This window comes from Grampus griseus, assembly GCF_964374135.1.
Source record: "Grampus griseus genome assembly, chromosome: 6".
NCBI classification, from domain to species: Eukaryota; Metazoa; Chordata; class Mammalia; order Artiodactyla; family Delphinidae; genus Grampus; species Grampus griseus.
The window spans coordinates 7,858,585-7,879,154 of record NC_139000.1 but is presented as its reverse complement, the minus strand read 5'-3'; the positions used below and the strand labels follow the sequence as shown (position 1 = coordinate 7,879,154).

At 54.4% G+C, this 20,570-nt stretch overlaps 1 protein-coding gene across 4 annotated transcripts; it reads left to right on the top strand.

Moving 5' to 3' along the window:
• Nucleotides 1–681: 681 nt before the first annotated feature.
• FPGS (folylpolyglutamate synthase) lies at nucleotides 682–20,487 on the top strand. Of its 4 annotated transcripts, XR_014296876.1 has the most exons (16): nucleotides 11,454–11,616; nucleotides 12,832–12,960; nucleotides 13,050–13,103; nucleotides 13,188–13,252; nucleotides 14,840–14,954; nucleotides 15,103–15,183; nucleotides 15,315–15,376; nucleotides 15,465–15,567; nucleotides 15,889–15,966; nucleotides 16,208–16,355; nucleotides 16,469–16,558; nucleotides 17,339–17,489; nucleotides 17,806–17,881; nucleotides 18,731–18,797; nucleotides 19,458–19,517; nucleotides 19,632–19,770. XR_014296876.1 is itself a non-coding variant. In XM_082656438.1 (15 exons), exons 1-15 carry the CDS (start codon nucleotides 885–887, stop codon nucleotides 20,015–20,017), a joined length of 1,728 nt encoding a protein of 575 aa, XP_082512564.1. In that variant the 5' UTR covers nucleotides 682–884; the 3' UTR covers nucleotides 20,018–20,487. The 4 variants fall into 4 exon arrangements, 3 of the variants coding, with proteins under 3 accessions (XP_082512564.1, XP_082512563.1, XP_082512565.1); XM_082656438.1 differs by lacking the exons at nucleotides 11,454–11,616; nucleotides 19,458–19,517 and adding an exon at nucleotides 682–1,007 and having other exon boundaries at nucleotides 19,632–20,487; XM_082656437.1 differs by lacking the exon at nucleotides 19,458–19,517 and having other exon boundaries at nucleotides 19,632–20,487.
• Nucleotides 20,488–20,570: the final 83 nt, after the last annotated feature.

Genomic DNA, 20,570 nt, shown 5'->3' with positions numbered 1-20,570 from the left:
TAGGTGTGGGTATGACCCCTTCAGCCTTGCACCCTGGGGTGATGTGGTGTCATCCCCATCTGTGGAGGGAGGTGCGGAGCCAGGAATAAATGCTCCCAGAGGGCAGGGCCTTGTGGAGGCATCACCCGGAGGCAGCCTGGCACCTGGGAGTCTCCCAAGTGCAGGAGTGAGTCAGCTAGCGGTCAAGCAGGTGGCTGGAAAGGCTGTGGAAATGGGAACGGCCTTTGCCAGCTCGTCTGGACAGGCCCTCGATGTCACCCTGCAGGCCGAGGACTGGGTCTGTGTCCTGGCATCTTTTTGATCAAATGGTTTGGTGACACAGCCCTCACCCTGGCAGGCTTGGACGCCTTAGGTCAAGGGCACCCCGTGTCCTATCCCCCCTCCCCAGGGATCCCAGCTCGGCAGGGCCAGGGAAATGGCCGTAACGGTAAGGAGAGGTAAGGAGAGGGGTGGGCTGTGATAAGAGAGGCCAGATAAAGCCAGCCCCACTGGGCAGGAAGCCCAGCCCCAAGGTCCGGAAGTCTCCCAAGTGCCCCCTCCCTACACACCCCGTTCTGCCTGCTCACCTTTAACCTCCGCCGGTTGTTATTTAACTCACAGGGAGGTCCTGACTAGTCCTGCGCTCAGAAAACAGCCAGGGAGGCCGAGAGATCCCTGGGCTGATCCCGGGATGAGAGCAGAGACCTATCAGGGAAGACCTGCCTCCCAGCACACTCCCCACCCCCCCTCACCCAACATCAGGGTGGGAGAAGGCTACGAGGTCTTAGAAATCCCCCCGACTTCCCCATCCCCTCTCTGGCCCAGCCCAGGGCAGGCTTGGCAGGGGTACCCACACCTATGAGTCACTTCGTGCCCCAGCCGGTCATGGAGCGGGAAGCCCAGGGATGAGAGGTGCCAGGTCCCTGGCTACCTCCTGGCCAGTGGCTGAGAAGCTCTGGTGGGAAGCATCCATGGAGCGGCCGGGCCCATGCGGGGGTCCTCTCTCGGCTAGAGCTGCCTCCTTCCAGGTAGGAGAACACGGTGACCTTGGACAGGGGGCCTGCCTCTCTAAACTCTTCCTTTGTACAAAGGGTGTAAATAGCCCCCAGGGATCCAAGGCCATTAGTGATGATATTAACCCCACACTTTGCGGGGCCCCAAGGGAAAAATCTTGTCATCATAAGCCTTGTTCTGAAGGCCTGGGGTGGTCAAGGGCCGCCCCCCCGCCACAGGCCTCAGAGCCCCCCTTCCGCCCAGCTGGAGGCGTCACAGAAGCTCCCACCCAGTGTGGGCGTGGGAAGCTCTGGAGGGAGGTCTCTAGGGGAGACCCGGCGGCCGGCGTGGGAGGTGGCAGAGGCCGTCTCAAGGGTCCTCCTGCGTGCCAGGCCCCGTACACCCACTGGTTTTCTTCTGATTTAACTCTCCGGACTGATCTGTGAGGAAGGGCTGTTAGCTCCATTTTGATGATAATAATTAATAATGATAATAATAATAATGGCAACATTGATCGAAGTGCTTACTACCTGCTGGGCCCTGTGCGCATTGTCGTCTGCGTTTCATGGATCTGAGACCATTATTATCTGCATTTCGTAGATGTGGAAGGTGCAGTTAAGAGCATTTAAGGACTCGGCCTGTTAAAGATTCCTAACCTCGCTCATGTGGGGAGACCTTGCTCTGTGCTCTGGGCCCAGCCCTCCCTCATTCACCTCCTCCGGCCCTCTGAGGCAGGAAGGACTGTGTCCACCCGCTTTATAGATGAGGAAACAGGGTTTCAGGGAGCGAGGAGACTGGCCGAGGCCGAGGCCCGCCAGCTGGGAAGCTGCAGAGCCAGTCCCTGGTGGAGACCAGCCAGAGCTGGAGATGGGAACCCTGGGCTGGGCTACAAGAGTCTAGGTTCTGTCAGACACTAGACAAGTTGCTTAGCCTCACCAAGCCTCGGTTTCCTCCTCTGTAGAATGGGCACCACGAGGCAGTGCCTCCCTCCCTCTTCGGGATGGCCGTCCGACGCCCTGCAGCAGCTCAGCCAGCGTTCCCAGGGGCTGCACGCCTGGCAGGCCACTTCTCCCCAGACCTCGTGTCAGACAGAGCCTTCTGCCCAGCAGCAGAGGAAGGGCAGCCCCAGAAGCCAGGGTTTGGGAGCTATGGCCTCTGCAAGTTCACCCAGGCCCCCTTACTCTAGAGGCCAGAACCCTAGAGAGGTGAGGTGACCTGTCACACGGTGTGACCCCCTCACCAGGGGGGAGAAAACTGAGGGTGGCCCCAGGGGCTGGGGAGGGTTGGCATTTCACAGGACTCCTCATCACCAGCAGGGCCACCCTTTGAACTGAGAGCTGGCTCGAAGCCAGAGCCCAGTTGACCAGATGACCAGGCACGTCCAAGGGCACAGGGCAGGTGGGGGCGGGGTCCAGGGGTGCCCTGGGTGCAGCGTGGGGTGTTACAGACTCCTGTGAATGACTAAGCCACTTCCCCTGTTAGACCTTTGTTGCCTCCCCTGAGAAATGGGTCCTGCCCGGAACAGAACCTTCCTCACAGGGTGAGTGTGATGATCAAACGAAATATATGCGTGTAAATGTCTCCGCACAGCGCTGCTGTCTAGAAAGAACTCACATTAACTGTTATTTAAGAAAATCCATATTATATAAAAAAATAAAAAGCCAGGGATTCCCAGCTTGATCAGAGGGGCTAAGTGTGGAATCAAAAGGAGCTGGAGGGCTTCCCTGGTGGCGCAGTGGTTGCGAGTCCGCCTGCCGATGCAGGGGACACGGGTTCGTGCCCCGGTCCGGGAAGATCCCACATGCCGCCGAGCGGCTGGGCCCGTGAGCCGCGGCCGCTGAGCCTGCGCGTCCGGAGCCTGCGCTCCGCAACGGGAGAGGCCACGGCACTGAGAGGCCCGCGTACCGCAAAAAAAAAAAAAGGAGCTAGAACTGAGCTGAATCCTTGAACCAACTTGCTAGTTGGTGACCTTCACAGGTGATTCCTCTCCTCTTGTCCTCAGTTTCCTCACCTGTAAAATGGCAAGGAAGAGGCTCAGTAAATCTTATACCCCAGGGAGCAGGTGCTGAGGACAATTGTGGTTGCAGAGTGTGATAAAAAATTGAGAAAAAATATTCCACGCTTTTTTTTCCCTCTGAAAATTGGTAAGACACCTGCTCTCAGTTTGAGCAGAGAAGGGCTTGGCCAGCTTGGAGAGCATTCAGACCCCTCGGAGAGGTGGCAGAGCTGAAACCAACCTTTCTGTGATGTGGCCCACCTCAAGACCCCAGGCCACATGTCCGGTGCCCTCCAAAGGGCCTTCTTGGCCATGAGTGGGGACCCCAGGAGCACCCCAGGAGCATCCAGGAGCCACATCTGCTTCCAGATCAATTCAGGTCCCTTGCTGGCCTCAGTGTCCCCAACTGCTGACCGAGACGGTTGGTCAAGGAGAGCTCTGAAGTGCCAGCCACCCAGTGTGGAAGAAATCATTCATTCTTCTTCCCACTTACGCATGTTCCCGGGGGAAGAATTATAAGACACATACAAGTAAAAGGAAGGTAAAAGTCACCTCTTGGGAATTCTCTGGCTTCCCAGTGGTTAGGACCCGGAGCTCTCAGCACTGTGGCCCAGGTTCAATCCCTAGTTGGGGGACTAAGATCCTGTAAGCCACGCAGTGCGACCAAAAAAAAAGTCACCTCTAAATAAATTTTTTTTTTTTTGCGGTACGCGGGCCTCTCACTGCTGTGGCCTCTCCCGCCGCGGAGCACAGGCTCTGGACACGCAGGCTCAGCGGCCACGGCTCACGGGCCCAGCCGCTCCGCGGCACGTGGGATCCTCCCGGACAAGGGCACGAACCCGTGTCCCCCGCATCGGCAGGTGGACTCTCAACCACTGCGCCACCAGGGAAGCCCTAAATAAAATTTTTAAAAAAGAAAAAAATATATATGTATATATTAAAAAAGCACCTCTAGCCTCACCGCTCAGAGCTCATTACAGTTACCATCTGGGGAAGTAACACCCAGGCTGTTTTCTAAATTATAATTATTTTAACAAAAATGGGATCCTACTGTCCATACTGTCTCATCAGCCGGTTTGTTCCCTTAAGAGTCTTCTTAGATCGAGATTTATAACACTCTTAGAAAATGTTTATTTTGAAATACTAATACAATCACGGGGTTCAAAATTCAAAAGGTACAAAAGGGTAAATGGTGAAAAGAATGTGGCAAGAAGGTGCCGTTTGAGCAGAGACCTGGAATGATCATGAATCGGTCACGTGAACTTTGAGGGGAAGAACATTCCAGGCAGAAGGAACCCCAGTGCGAAGGCCCTGAGGCTCTGTCACGCATTCACTCTGTGTGACCTTTGGCTGGCTGCGTAACCCATCTGTGCCTCAGTTTCCCATCTTCACAAGGAGGATAATCACAGTACTCCTAAAGCTGTTGGGAGGATTAAATGGGCACTTTTAACGCTAGGTGCTCACAGGTGTGGACTTTCACAAAGGGTGGGCATGAGCTTGGCATGGTTGTGAATCAGAGGAGGACAGCAGGGCTGGGGGCGGCAATGGTTAGAGATGGTAAGATCAGAAGTGTGGACCTCATCCTAAGTGCAGTGGGAATCCACTGGAAGATTTGAAGCAGGAGAGACGAGATCTGGGTTTCTTTAAAAATGATGGAGAATGGTTATGGTTGTAAGGGTCGAGAGGAACAGCAGGAAGGAGGCTAGAGGGTAGACCTGCAGTGGCAGCCTGAGATGCCACTGGAGGAATGGGAGTGGCTCCTGGAGAGGCTGGGGTGGGGGGGCCTCAGCGGTGATGGGGAGGGAAACCCAGGGTGAAGTCCAGCTTTAGACCTGAGCCCCTTGGTGGATGGTGGAGCTGTCCTCTGTGCTGGGAAGGTCTGGGGAGCAGCAGGTTTTAAGGCAGAAATGCCTGCAGACATCAGGAGGTCACCAGATGCTCATGTCGGTAGCTCAGCGAAGAGGGACATTTGAAAGTCAGACATCATCATAGAGCCAGGACAGCAGGGACCACCTTGGAGAAAGGCGTGAGCCCCTGGCCGCCAAGGTGAGGAGATTGGAAGGGAGAAGGCGGGGCCAGTAAGGCACAGCCAGCAAGGAAGAAGGAGAATGGGGAGGGAGGTGTCGGGGAAGCCCAGAGAACAAAGGGTTTCAGGAAGGAGGGCGTTGTCAGGTCATCAACCGTGTCACCTGCCACTGGAGAGCGATAAACAGAGCATGTGGGGCTCTGAGCACAGTTCCAATTGTTTGTTTCCTCAGGGTCATTTTTAGAAGTAGTAGAATTGCAGCGTCAAAGGGAGGCCCGTTTCTAAGGTTCTCTGCCCTCCTAATAAACTAAATCCATTAAACACCTTTGTAGCCAGAGTCGGGGCAAGGATAAGGAGAGGCTGTGCTGCTGAGGATATGGAATTCTGTTTAAGGCAAGTTTCTTTTCACCCAGTGACAGAAAAGTATTTTCTTGTAGGTCACTGGATATGAATTGATATTCAGAGGTGGGGAAGTCCTTATGTATATCGGAGGGACAGAACCCTGGTGTGGCCATCAGAAATGTACCTCCCTTCTGAATGCTAGGCTTCTGCGTAAACCTGCCTATGAGACTGAACCTCCCTTGGTCTCCATAGAACCCTGGATGGGGGCGGCGAAGGGGCAGCAGGACTCCTCTAGTCCAGGCTCTCCGGAGTGCGGTGGCCTTTGGAGGCTCTTGTCCTCATCAAGATCCCCCTAGAAATTATGACCTGGGACAGAACTCATTTCAACCCTTGTTCTGCTAAGGAGGAGACTGAGAGTCAGGATCAGAGAGAGGAAGCGAATTGCCCAAGGTCACACAGCGCATTGACAGCAGATTGACCAGACAAGTGGTAGAGAGTAGGGGCACGTGTTAGAGGCAGAAAACCTGGGTTTGTATCTTGGCTCTGCCGCATACTGCCTGTGTCACCCTGAGTGAGTTGCTTACACTCTGTGAGCCTCCATTTCGTTACCTGTAAAGTGGGGATAATCTCTAATTCATACAATTCTTGTGAGGATTTAAAAGAGATTGCAGGCCTTCCCTGGTGGCACAGTGGTTAAGAATCCGCCTGCCAATTCAGGGGACATGGGTTTGAGCCCTGGTCCGGGAAGATCCCACATGCCGCGGAGCAACTAGGCCCGTGTGCCACAACTACCGAAGCCCGCACGCCTAGAGCCCGTGCTCTGCGACAAGAGAAGCCACCGGAATGAGAAGCCCGCGCACCACAACGAAGAGTAGCCCCTGCTCGCGGCAATTAGAGAAAGCCCATGCACAGCAAGGAAGACCCAACGCAGCCAAAAATAAATAAATAAAATAAACGAATTTATTAAAAGAAGAGAGAGATTGTAATGCCAAGTACAGGGATAAGTGCTTAATAATAGCTAAGGGCTTCCCTGGTGGCACAGTGGTTGAGAGTCCGCCTGCCGATGCAGGGGACATGGCTTCGTGCCCCAGTCCGGGAAGATCCCACATGCCGCGGAGCGGCTGGGCCCGTGAGCCATGGCCGCTGAGCCTGCGCATCCGGAGCCTGTTCTCCGCAACAGGAGAGGCCACAACAGTGAGAGGCCCGCGTACCGCAAAAAAGAACCCACCCAAAAAAGCAAAGAGGAAGAGCTTAGGGGAAGGGTGTTTCAGACAGAGGCAAATGGAGGTGGAAGAGGCCAAGGCCAATTTCTGAAGTCCTTTCCAGCTGTCATGATGAGGCAGGAGAGGGGACAGTAACTCAGGCAGATCTGAATTTAGAAAGCCCAGTATGGTGCCTTTGCTGACCTCTTGTGTGGCTCCAAGCTGTCTCTATCCCTCTCTGGGCCTCAGCCTCCTGCCCCTACAGCCTCTAATCAGGGGTTGCAAATATTCGTTCTTCATAAGTTTCATTCTTTACTATTCTCTTGCCCCCTGGACAGGGCACTTCAAGAGCAGAGCCTTGTCATCTGTCCCCAGAACACAGTGTCCCCAGCACCCAGCCCAGGTCTGGCATAGAGACAATTTCTCATCAAATGAATGAGGGAATGGATGGATTCACATCCTTTCCCCTTGGGAGGGTGTGGGTTGAAGCAGGAGCCCTGGCCCCTCACTTACGCTCCACACATGCCTGCAGACCTGCCTCACGTGGGTGGACACTGACCTCCTTGCCAGTTTCTCTGTGCCCTTGTTTTCTTTTCTTTGCTCTCCAGACAATGGCTTTGTTTCTATTGTTCTTTATGGAGAACGAGAACACCTCAGTGGCTAACAAAAGGCTCACAGTGGCTCTCCAGGTGCCCTATTAAGATGCCTTTGATTTTCTCCTTTATACATTTCTCTGTTTTCTTCTACAAACATCTGTGGCTTTTCAAATAAAAAGCAATGATGCAAAAGAGAGGAGTGGACCGCTAAAGAAATACAAATGACTTTTAAACATAAGAAAAATGCTCACCCTCCTTCACAATAAAATAAACGCAAATGATAACTACCCTGGGAATCCACTTTTCCACCCATGCAATTGGCAAGATCAAAGTTGGCTAACAGTGTGTGTTGGTGAGGAAGCAGCTGGCTCATGCCCTGCAGGGGCATGGGGGTGGAAACCAGTCGTGTCCCTCTGGAGGACAGCGTGGCAATCTGTATGAAAGTGTCAAATGCAAATCACCTTTGACCTAGCCATTGCACTTCCCGGAATTTATCCATCAGATGTGCTCACACATGGAAGAAATGATGTTACCCACCGTAACATTACTTGTGATGGCAAAATATTGAAAACCTAAATGTCCATCAGTAGGAGACTGGCCAAATACACGACAGTACTTCTTCAACAAGGAGTACTATGCAGCTTTGAAAAAACAAATTAGCCAATGGGGCAGCTCTTATGTGCCAACACAGTCCAGAATAAGGTCCAGGATATAAAGATATGTGGGAAAAGTACAAGGCAGACTCATGTATATAGTCTTCTGCTATCTTTGAGTATAAAAGGGAAATCAAAATATATTCGTATTTGCTTATAAGTGCATAAAATGTCTCTGGAAAGATCACAAGAAACATAACTTTGCTTTGGGGCGGGGAATAAGGATGCTGAGACCTGGAGTGGGAAGGAAGCTTTTCTCCTTTTTGTACCTTTGACTACTTGAATGATATGCTGTATCATCCATCCAAAAAAAAAAAAAATTTAGAATTTCAAAACAAAATAAAAAGTAAGGAAAAGAAAATAAATCTATTCTGTCCCCTCCCCTTTTAAATTTCCTGGCGTCACTGGCTATGAAAATTGTCGTTGGAGGGAATTCCCTGGTGGTCCAGTGGTTAGGACTCAGCACTTTCACTGCCAAGATCCTGCAGGCCACGCGGCACGGCCAAAAAAAATTTTGTCCTTGGAGACCATGGAGGAAGCAGAGGTCTAGGGGACAGGTGCCATGCCCAAGGCCACTGGGTGACTTTGCCAAGGCTCCAGTCACCAGTTATAATTTCCTGCACAACTGGGATGATACCAGATAGGATCCCTGGAATTTTCTGTGCTGTTTCTTGCCTTCTGTGTCTCTACATCTATTTCTGTTTCCAACTTGAGCTGAGGTGTGTAGTTCAACGATTTTTTTTTTTTTTTTTTGCGGTACGCGGGCCTCTCACTGTTGTGGCCTCTTCCGTTGCGGAGCACAGGCTCCGGACGCGCAGGCTCAGCGGCCATGGCTCACAGGTCCAGCCACTCCGCGGCATGTGGGATCTTCCCGGACTGGGGCACAAAGCCGTGTCCCCTGCATCGGCAGGCGGACTCTCAACCACTGCGCCACCAGGGAAGCCCCTCCACGATTTTTTAGGACTGTTGAGTTCACCCCACCCTAGAGAAGGGCTGTATCAGGCCAGAGGGGAGAACTGACAGGACTGCTTTTCTCAGAACAAAGGGAAAGAAATCAGTTAAGATTCAGGAAAGTAGGCAATGGGATTTTCCAATAAGAAATTGAATTACATTTAGAAGACAATAAAATGGTTCTAAGGAGGGATGAAAAGGTCAGATTTGCACTCATCCAAATGAGGAGGAAGTCTCCCCCCTGGGATCTCATTTTCCCAGGGATCTTATTCTTGGAAGAATGGCCGAGAGCCCCAATACCCGCTGTTACAAATGAATCAACTGGGGCCACCACTAATAGATCAAGAAAAAAATACTTCCCATATAGAGGACAGAACTGAGGACTCACATCTGTGATACCCAAAGTGCTTTATAATTGACAATAAGGTGCTGAACAGATGTTGGAAATATATATAGGCCAAGGATGAGTGAGAGGCAGTTTACTAAAATAAATGCCTGGAAAGATGTTCAACTTCACTGCAGCCAGGGAAATGCAGAGTACAAATGACAGGGTACTCTACACCCAGTCGTCTGGGGGACATTCTGGAAGAGGGGGGCTCTCCTCACACTACACAGCTGGTGGGCTGCAACGTTTACAAGTTTTGGCGGGAAGGAATGCAAACACCCCTGGACCCAACTGTCCCCCTCCACGCAATCTCACCTGCAGAAATATAAGACCCTGGTGTAGATGTTATCCACTGTGGCAGAACACTGCAGGCAAGTGGGGGATGCACTCTCCACTGTTGCAGAGTTAGCAGTGCCCCCTCACCCCCACTGGGGGAGGGCAGCAGGAAGGAGGTACAGAGGCTGGGAATAAGGACTCCAGGGCCAGAGTTCAAAGCTTGAGTTTGTGACTTGAGCATGTGTCTTTATTCCTTTGTGTCTCAGTTTCCTCACTTGTGAAACAGGATATAATACTAGCACATGTTTCATAGAGTTTTGTTGATTAAATGAGCATATGTAGAATGTGTTTAAAACAGTGCCTGGCCCAGAAAGGTGTTACTTAACTATTTGTTAAGTAAATGTCTTAGAGGGATCCCTATGAGCTTATTGTTGAGCAAGAAAGTTAAGATACAAAAAATCTTGTCTGCATCAACAAGGCCCTATAAGGAGTTCCCTGGTGATCTGCTGGTTAGGATTCCTTGCTTTCACTGCCGTGGCCTAGGTTCAATCCCTGGTCTAGGAACTGAGATCCTGGAAGCCAGGTGGGGCGTGCCACCTCCCCCCGCCACCAAAAAACCCCCCAAACTAAAACAAAAACCAAAAACAAAAAAGATCAAGGCCTTATAGATGTCTAGGTGTGACCAGGATTTCATGAGCACAGACAACCGTGGGACACACACTTGGCTGTCAATAGAATTACCAAAGGAGAACCGGGGTTGGAGATCGGAGGCAAGGGTTAAGCAAAAGAGAAATCATTTAAAGCCTCTTTATGATTATTTTTTATTCAGTTTTTAAATTATAATGTATAAAGAAAGTTTCAATGATTAAAAAAAAAGAACACCGAGAGAGAAAAGGACTTGTCTGTCTCCCATGTGGCAGGGGTGGGGCACCCTGCAGTGATATGAAAAGTGGAAGTCCAGCCAATGACAGAGTCTTCTCAACATATTTGTTTATTTCAAAATCAAACAATCTCTGATAAATATTTATCCCCAATGCCTGCAGGAAAGAGGGAGGGGCTACTGGTACTGAAACGCCATCAGTTGTTAAGGGACTGCGTTTTATCTGAGGAAACTTCTCTGGAGGGTTTTTGCAGCAATTCCCCCACCTCCACCCAAACACACACACCTTTCCAGATCTCAGCTGTAGAAAGGGAATCTGCATACTACTTTTTTCCGTGCTAGTTGGGGCCAAGAAGGTCATAGACAGAAAAAGCTCTGAAAACTCCAGGACAAATGGGAGTCTTCCACCCCAAGGTATGACAGATTATTCCCCCCTCCGTGGGTGGCTCTCCCACACATTCCATTTGATCAAATGACGAATCTGATCTTGTCATCCCTCCTTAGAACCATTTTATTGTCATCTAAATGGAATCCAATTTCTTATAAGGCTACAAGGTCCTGCTGGATCTGGCATCCTGTCACCCCAGGGCTCTCTGACTGCGTTCCATCTCCAGGCCTCGTGAGGCCAGGATGTCGCCTCTTCCAGGAAGCCTTCCCAGGCTGCCCAGGAACGGTTAGGAGCCCCAGTAGCGTAGGTGCCTGGTTTTTGCCCTATTGCCCCACAATCGAGCTCTCAGATTCGACAGACCAGAGGCCGCATCCCCGCCGCCCTGGGTCTCTGCGTTGGGTCGGGACGTTTGGGGGCCAGGATTCAGCGACTTCCCTAAGGTGTCCGCCAGTTCTATCATTCTATCCCGGCTCGAAGCTGGTTCTGGCCTGGAGCAGGGCTGCTGACTGGGACTGGCTAATTTGCGGGGCGCGGCCGGGTGCTTGAGAGGATGATGACGAAAGGAGCGCGTATTTCTCTAAGGCAGTGGACTCGCTCGGTACCGTGCCCCTCATAAACATGAATGAAGCTCTCCGCCCCGCCCCGGGGCCTGCCCCTCACAAGGATGGCGTCCCGCAGATTCTTATTGGTGCCGGTGGGCTCGTTGGGCAACGCTGAGTGGCGGAGGGCGGAGGAGAGTCGGGGGCGGGCCCAGGAGGGGGGCGGGGCGTATTCGGTCCGGGCCTAGCGTGCCGCCGGTTGCATCTCTACTATGTCCCGGGCACGCTGCCACCTGCGCGCGGCTCTCTTCCTGGCAGCGGTTTCTTCGCGTGGTGCAACAACCGGGGTCGCAGCGAGGCGAGTATTGAGCGCGTGGCCTGCGCCGCAGGAGCCCGGCATGGAGTATCAGGTATTGGAGGGAGGTCCTGCAATGACACGTGAGCCGGGCCTGAGGCGCTTGGCATCTGGCCTCCGCCAGCTGAGAGAGGGGCCAAGAGCCTGGGACTGGGGGACTCGGGGGGGCGGGGACATCCTGGATTTCGGAGGTGGGGACAGGCACCAGGAAGTTGGACCCGGGGTACCGGATTTGGGAATTCTGAGGCTGAAGTGTACCGCGTTCGAGAGTGGGAAGGGACGCCGTGTGATAGGACCAAGAGATCCAGTGGCTCAGCTGAGGTTCTGGAGTTCCAGTGTCTCCGGACTCAGAACCAGCAGTTGGGTTGGGGGAGGGGAAAGGGATTCAGGAGTTCAGACTTGGGAGATCCAGAGTATAGGTCTGGGTTGGCGTCTCTAGGATTCAGGAGATGAAGATCCAGGTGCCTGGAAGTGGGGAGCAGGCAGGACTCGGAGCAGTGGGGGTGGTGCAAGAATCTGGAAAACAGAAAGCTTCCTCCTGGCTCTGTGCCAGGGGCCAGTTGCCAGAGACCAGAACCTGATGCTGGCCAGGCAGGTGGCACCGGTGTGATGAGAGTGGGTCCTCCAACCAGCCACTGAGGCCCTGAGGGGAAATAAACATCACCCCCACTTCCACCCCCCCCCCCAAGTGGAAGTATAGTATAGTCCTGAGGTTATACCTACTTGCCTTCTTGTCTAAGTGACCCTGATACAACCTTCCTCCCCCTGAGACTCCTCTTCCCCATCTGGTTGCTTCAAGCAACTCTTCTCTGGGTCAGAATGTGGAACCCCAATCCTCATGCCCAATCCTGGGCATGGAAGCCTCCAGGAATTCCTAGTTCTAATTCCTTCAGTTCTAAGACCCCACCCTTCTGTAGTTCTGGCCCTGCCCTAAGAAGGGCCCAACATAGTGGTGGACCATGGAGAGAATGAGGGCAAAAGCCTGAGAGTGAAGCCTGGGGAGGCCGAACAGGAAGCAAGGATAGTCCCGTTAGTCATTTTGCCTGCTTTGCCTGACACTCCCTGGGTGGGTCTGAACTGCCCCAGGCTCCCATTTCTGCTAGAACTGGAAAGATGCCACTTCTTTCTCACCGGTGCCTAACCTCTAGGCTGGGGAAACAGGGCTGGCACGGCAGGCCTGGCCCCTGGCCTGGCCCCTGGTATGCTGGCTTCCTCTGTCCCTGTGGATCCCTAATGAGCCTTAACCTGCCACCTGGGGACTCATTGCCAGGATGCCGTGCGCACACTCAACACCCTTCAGACCAATGCCAACTGCTTGGAGCAGGTGAAGCGCCAGCGGGGTGACCCCCAGACACAGCTGGAAGCCATGAGGCTGTACTTGGCACGGAGTGGGCTGCAGGTAAGGTGGGGAGGGCCTCTGACCACCCCCCGTTCCCATCTGTCTGTGAGTCCTGTGGCTGAGGCGGGGACCTTGTCCGTCTGTCCTAGGTGGAGGACTTGGACCAACTGAACATCATTCACATCACTGGGACCAAGGGGAAGGCGAGCCACAGGACCCAGGGGTAGGACGTGCACTTGGTGGGGTGGGGGTGGGGGACCTGCCCAGACAAGACCTTTCCTTTCTAGGGCTCCACCTGTGCCTTCACTGAACGTATCCTCCGAAGCTATGGCCTGAAGACGGGATTCTTTAGGTACTGAGGTACAGAGGGGTGTGGTGTCTCCTAGCTCTCTGGGGGGTCTGGAACCAGCCAGCACCTCAGGGCCAGGGTCACCCCCAGCAGCTCAGCTGCATGTCTCTCTGCCTAGTGTTCATTCATTCAACAAACATTCAATTAGCATTTACCAGTTAGTCCAAGTTTATGGCAATCTTTAATTTTCATAATGGAAAGAAATTGGGGAGGGGGGCAGCAACTTGAATGGATAAACGAAATACACAGCTGGAATTGTCAGATATCTTTTTATTTATTTGGCCACGCTTAGCGGCATGCAGGATTAATTAATTCCCCAGCCAGGGATCGAACCATGCCCCCTGCTTTGGAAGTGCAGAGTCTTAACCACTGGACCACCAAGGAAGTCCCTCAGATATCTTTTTATTAACTTAAATTCCTTATACAGTTTTTAAATCACATAGAAATATTTATCAACTAGGGCATCTTTGCCATAAGGAGCAGAAAACCAGGCTAGTAAGGGCTTAAACAATAAGCGTAGTTTATGCCAACTCTGTTGAGACCTCCCTGGTGAGCAGCGGAAGGGAGCCCTTCTGCTGTGCCAGCCTCAGCTGCTGCTTTGCCCTCCAGGCAGCACCCCCTCTTGGTTGCATTCAGGCATCTAAACTCACACCAGAGGATGGGGGGCAGGGTGATTAGACATGGGTCTCCCTTCCCTGGAGCTGTACCTGCCTTCTTAAGCCTGTCAGTGGTAGAGCAGTGGGATTCACATGATGGTAGATTGCTCAGGATTTGGTCCTTGAAGCTTGGGGCTTTCAAGAGTTTTGCCTCCTTTTATTTCACCCGTTCCGTCAAGTGACCTCTGTAAGCATCTGAAACCTGCTGACTGAGGTCATCTCAGACCAATGTGTTTTCCCTCAGCAGTTCTTCATTCAAATTAAAGAAATGGAGTGGATTCATAATACCAGAGGGGCTTTGAGGATTTAAATATAAGCCAACAATCTCTCTTCCAAAATAATGTTTGGGGTAAAAACCCAGCCTTTGACTTGGGCCCATGTGGCCTCATGGGCCAGTCTGGGAATGCAGCTTGAACACAGCAGATGGGGCCTTGCCCTCAAGGGCAGGAAGACAGACATTATGGGGGCAGATGTTGGCCGAGTTACTGATCGATGTGGGATGGGGGAAGCATGGGGGGCTGTGGGAGCCCAGAGAGCATGCCTGAGCAATCTGGTGGGGTGGGGTCCTTTCTCTTTTTTGGAGGAGCCGTCTTAGTTGAGACCTGTGGAGTAGACGTGTGTATAGGCCTGGAGTTAGAAAATTTTGGTGGGGGGGAGCTGGAGGAACTAATAATAGTCCAGAGTGGCTGGGGCACAGGGAACTACCAAGGGATGTGTGAGAGGTGAGGCCAGTGGCATGAGACCCGCCGGGGCCTGGTGGGCTGAGATGTGGAGCTGGGACTCTCTAAAGGGCAGGGGGAAGCGACAGAAGGGTTTTCAGTAGGGCAGTGACATAGTTAGATTTGTTTCTCTGAAAGGCAGGTCTGACTGTGGGGAGGGGGACAGCCTGGGGGTCTTGGGAAGGGAGTCCTGATGACCCTAGGTCTCTCGGTAGCTCTCCCCACCTGGTGCAGGTGCGTGAGCGGATCCGAATCAATGGGCAGCCCATAAGCCCCGAGCTCTTCACCAAGCACTTCTGGCACCTCTACCACCGGCTGGAGGAGACCAAGGTGCCCATGCGAGAGGGCTTGTGGGTGGGCAGGGTAAGGGGCCCGGAGTGGGTGGGTAGACCCAGAGGGCACTGCACATCCCGGGACACCATCTTCCCCAGGGCAGAGGCTGCAGGGGCCCCGAGCTCTGATGTGATCCTGTCCACAGGATGACAGCAGCTGTGTCTCCATGCCTGGCTACTTCCGCTTCCTCACACTCATGGCCTTCCATGTCTTCCTCCAAGAGAAGGTGTGTGTGCCCACCACTCCCCAGAACCCTGTGTCCCAGGCCTTGGGAAGGGGAATCTCAGCAGACTAGGGGCTCCTGTGTGGTATTCGGGAGCCCCTGTACCACCTGCCATGCCCTCTGATCCTCTTCAGGTGGACCTGGCAGTGATGGAAGTGGGCATCGGCGGGGCTTACGACTGCACCAACATCGTCAAGTGAGGGGGAGCGGCTTGAGGAGAGGGATGGTGGCCGGGAGCCCGGTGGCCGGGGTCCAGGGCATCATGGCTCTTTCATTTCCCCCAGGAAGCCTGTGGTGTGTGGGGTCTCCTCTCTTGGCATCGACCACACTGGCCTTCTGGGGGACACGATGGAGAAGATCGCATGGCAGAAAGGGGGCATTTTTAAGGTGACCAGGCAGCTCTGGGGAGGGAGGTACATGGATGGCCCAGGCCCCAAGATTCAGGGAAGTGGGGGCGGGTGTGGCACGGTTATTTGTATCCTCCTGACTCAGGACGAGGTCTTGGGCGTCAGTGGGGTCTGGGTTCTCGTCCCAGCTCTGCATGGGACTGGAACAAGTTGAGCCCCATCTCTGGCCTTAGTTTCCCCATCGAGGGGTCCCCAAAGGTTTGATGGGGGGGAAGGCTGAGTGGGCCATCCAGAACCAGGGATGTGGGGGCCAGTGATGGGAGACGGAGGACCCTGGGCTCACTCTCCGTGTCCTCCACAGTGTGGCGTCCCCGCCTTCACTGTGCTCCAGCCTGACGGGCCCCTGGCAGTGCTGAGGGACCGTGCTCAGCAGATCTCAGTGAGTCTGATTGGGACAGCTGGGTGGGGGGTTGGCTGACTGGGGAGGTACTTTACCCTTTGGGGCCTCAGTTTGCTCATCTATGCTCGTCCAGCTGGAGGACATCTCGGTTCTAGGAACAGGACTTGGTGGGTTGTGGTTGATGGGGAAAGATGGAAGGGCTGATGGCATCAGGGAGGGCCTGCTGGCCGAGGAGGCAGCAGCAGCTCCCCTGACCAGCTGCTGCCCATCTCCTCTGTAGTGTCCCCTCTACCTGTGCCCACCACTAGAAGCCCTGGAGGAAGGGGGGCCGCTGCTGACCCTGGGCCTGGAGGGGGAGCACCAGCAGGCCAACGCCGCCTTGGCCTTGCAGCTGGCTCGCTGCTGGCTACAGCAGAAGGGCTACCGGGGTAAGTGGGCAGGTGAGTGGGTGGGCAGGGGACACGTGGAACCTGCCTCTGAGGGCCCTTAGGTGAGGCCTGAGCACACTGAGTCCCACACAGCCCTCCCTCTCCCTTCCCAGATACTGGAGAGCTGAAGGCGTCCAGGCCAAGCCTCCTGGGGCAGCTGCCCCTGGCACCTGTGTTCCAGCCCACGTCCCACATGCAGCATGGTGAGTTGGACCTTCCTGGCCAGCCAGGCTGCTTCAGATGTTTCTTATGGTCTCCTGTTTGAGGGGTGGGGACAATTCAAGATGGTGCCTTAAGAGAAAGGACTGAAGTCAGTGAGCTTCCCACACCTTGAGTTCATGAACTCTCTCTGAGCCCATTTCCCCACCTGCCAAATGAGACGATGATAGGGCGCACTGTGAGGTGACATCACTAAGGGGCTGAGTCCAGAGCCTGGCAGATACGGGATAAAGTGCCCAGCCACTGGTAGCTGCCGAACTACCATCCTTGTCACCATCGTCACAAGACCATGAGGTTCTTGAGGATGGCAATATTGCCAAGCTTCTTGCTTGCCCCCGAGGCCTTCAGCACACAGTAGGTCCTCGTGGCTGTTAAGCCCCTTCAGCAGTTGGTTCCAGAGTGCCCACTGTGTGCCAGGCCCCGTGTCAGGGCCATGACACAGTCCTGGAGCTAGGTGGATTACATCCCAGCCCCAAGTGTCACTTGCTCTGTGACCTAATCTCTCTGAGCTAAGAGTTCTCTGCCTGAAACTTGGGACTGATATACGAGAGCAGCCCCCTCTCAGGGCCGCCTGGATGATTCCACCAGATGAGGCAGCCAAAGAGCTGATCCCAGTGGCTAGTGCCCAGTAAGAGGCTCCTGGGCTGTCAGAGCGGCCAGCAGCGGGGGCGGGTAGTGTGCGCGAGTTGAGGACTGGAGTGGGAGGATGTAGAAGGGCAGCCTCGCGGCTGCCGCTGGAGGACTACCTTGCTCCCCTCCCCCAGGGCTTCGGGACACGGAGTGGCCGGGCCGGACGCAGTTGCTGCGGCGGGGCCCCCTCACTTGGTACCTGGACGGCGCGCACACCACCAGCAGCATGCAGGCCTGCGTGCGCTGGTTCCGCCAGGCGCTGCAAAGCCGCGAGAGGCCGGGCGGGTGAGCTGCGGACAGAGGCGGGGCTGGGGCGGGACCTCGGGTAAGGATGGGGAGGGACCGGGGACGGGGGCGGGACTTGGCCAGTGGAGAGGGGAGGAACTTTGAGGAAGGATGGAGCGGGGCCCCGGGCAGGACTGGGCCAGTGGGGAGGGGCGGGGCCTCGGGGAAGGATGGGGCCGGTCGCAGGGACGGGGTCGGACTGGGACAGTAGGGAGGCGGGAAGTTTTTGGAGGAAGGATGGGGCGGGGCCCGCGGAGAAGGGGTGGGAGGCGCCGCTCTGACTCTCCTCTCCCCCCGCTCCTCACCACTCACACAGCGGGTCTGAGGTGCGTGTCTTGCTCTTCAACTCCACTGGGGACCGGGATTCCGCGGCCCTGCTGAAGCTGCTGCAGGTGAGGGGCTGCCTGGGGGATGGACAGCAGGCAACCCAGCCCTGGTTCCGCCTTTGACCCCCAGCAGCGGTGCCTTCATCCCTGAGCCTCTGTTTCCTCAACTGTAGAATGGGAGTGATTTTTCCTCTCCCCCCTGAATTGTACTGAGGATTAAATGTGAAAGCACTGGGCACAGGGAAGTCAAGTCACAGGTCATTGTACTCATTCTCCTCCATGGCCACACTCCAGCCCAGGATTAGTGAGGACCAGGTGAGTCGTGTAAGGTGCAGGCTCTGGATTCACCTGTCAGGCCCTTTGAGCCGCTAGCATGTGACCCTGGATAAGAGATGGCATTTCTGAGCCTCAATTTGCCTCTCCATAGAACAGGGCTGCTACTAGGATACCTGCTTCTGAAGTTTCGTTTAAGGAGTCACTGGGCTATAGAGCATATAGGGAGGGGCCCTCCTCTGCCCAGGGAAACTGAGCCTGCCCTAGACTGTCAGGGCTGAAATGGTTCCTAGTGATTGTTTCCCATTTCACAGACCAGGATGCTGAGGCTGTTCTTCATATCCTTTGTGCTCAGTAGCTGGGTCACCTTAAGCAAATGCAGCCCCCCGCTCCAGCCTCTGTCTCCCCATCTGTGTGGGGCCATGCGGCCCAGGCCACAGGCCAGGCAGGGTATATTGAGGTAGATGGGGGACACGGAAGTGTTGTGGCTCGGTTTATGCAACATCACTCCAGTTCAGCTGGTGGGGGGGCATCTCCAGAGATGGGGACGTGTATGTGGACTCCGGGGGTGCTGTGTGGAAGTTGGGATAGGGGGCATCCTCTCAGGGCTCTGACACTGAGCTTCTCCCCTTGGCCTTCTAGCCCTGCCAGTTTGACTATACCGTTTTCTGCCCTAACCTGACAGAGGTGTCATCCACGGACAACGCAGGTGAGAGGTGACAGGCCTGGTCTCTCCGGTGGGCGGGGGGCGGAGGGCCCTGAGGTGGATTGCTCTGTTGGTGACGGTGAGCGCTTTTGAACTGAAGGTCTTGGGTAGGAACTAGGTTTGTTTTATCGTATAAATAAATAACCTTTGGTACATTGTGAGTTTTGCACGTGACTGCAATACTGAAAAGAGAATTGTTGGTGAAACTATTTTTCAAAATGCAGGTTACAACCCAGGGATGGTTCTTGAAGTCAGTTTAGTGGGTCTCAACCAGCATTTTAAATTTTAAATAAAATAGAGAAGAGAGTGTCCGTGTGTCTCGCACAAAGTTAAGGGTAGGTATTATTTGATGAAGATTCTGTTCCAAACATATATGTACACATATGTGAGTACTGGGTTGCCACTGTAAAATGTATTTTTTTTACTGTGGATCATGTTAAAAGTTTTTTTTGAAATAATCTAAAAAATACAGATCCCGAGGCCCCACATCAGACTGTGTGGGGACAGTGCGGGAGTCTGCATTTGTAGAAGTACTTATGCCCACCTGGTGATGGCTCCTGTCTGTTTTACAGATGAAGGCAGTAAGGCTAGGGCAGAAAGATGTGCTTGGTAGGCAGAAGCCCCAGCTTAGAAGCTAAACTGCCTGGCCCTGTTTCTCACCAGCTCTGTGACGATGGGCAATCACTGAATTTCCTGAGCCCCGGTTTCCTCATAGCACCCACTGTAAGGACGGATGATGCTTGTATAAAGCTTGGCATTGCGCAGGTGCTCACAGCGTGCTTCCCCCTCCCCGACCCTCGGCTGCCTCGCTGACGCGCCCGTCCCTGTGCCCCGCAGACCAACAGAACTTCACAGTGACCCTGGACCAGGTGCTGCTCCGCTGCCTTGCACACCAGCAACACTGGAGCCGCCTGCACGAGGACCAGGCCAGCCCGGAGCCTGGTGGGCCTGCACCCCTGCTGCTGGCACCCCGCCCAGCCCACACCCACAGCGCCAGCTCCCTCGTCTTCAGCTGCATTTCCCACGCCTTGCAGTGGATCAGTCAAGGCCGGGACCCTGTCTTTCAGCCACCCAGTCCCCCAGGGGTCCTCTTTGCCCACCCTGTGGCAGGCAGTGGGGCCGTCGTCCTCCAGGAGGCTGCTGCCATCCACGTGCTGGTCACAGGCAGCCTGCACCTGGTGGGCGGCGTGCTGAAGCTGCTGGAGCCCTCCCTGTCCCAGTAGCCAAGGCAGTGGGGCTGGAGGTGGGCTTCCCCCACACCTGCCCTGCATTTCGCCATGAACTAAATCACGTGCTTTTCGTGCCTTCCTCGTTCTGTCTAGACTGGCCCCAGGGACTTGGGCTCTGAGCGGTGAAATAGAGGGCCGGGGGCAGGAAGCTGAGATCTGTCTCTGAGCCTCAGGTGCCCCTGGCCTCTCCTTCCTAGTTCTCTGGCTGTTGGAGTAGACCTGAGCCTCCGGCCCACTTCCCCTCCCACCCTGTCTGCTTCCTGCCTCAGGCGCAGCTGATCGGGTAAACTGCCTGACCTAGCCTGGGGTCCTGCCGGATACTGGCTGCTGGTTGATAGATTTCCTCCTCCCAGTGGCCTTCTGGGAGGGGAGAGGGTCCTTGCCTGGGGCCCCGTTGGGGCAGAGGGGGGCTGGAGTGATTTAAAGCCTTTAACTTTTTTTTTTTTTAAAAAAGCATTGGCTGAACATTTGATTGACTCTTGACTTCTAGCTCCCTCGGCAGACAGTAGGGGGCTGGGGGCTACAGCTGGTACAGGAACTGGGTTGT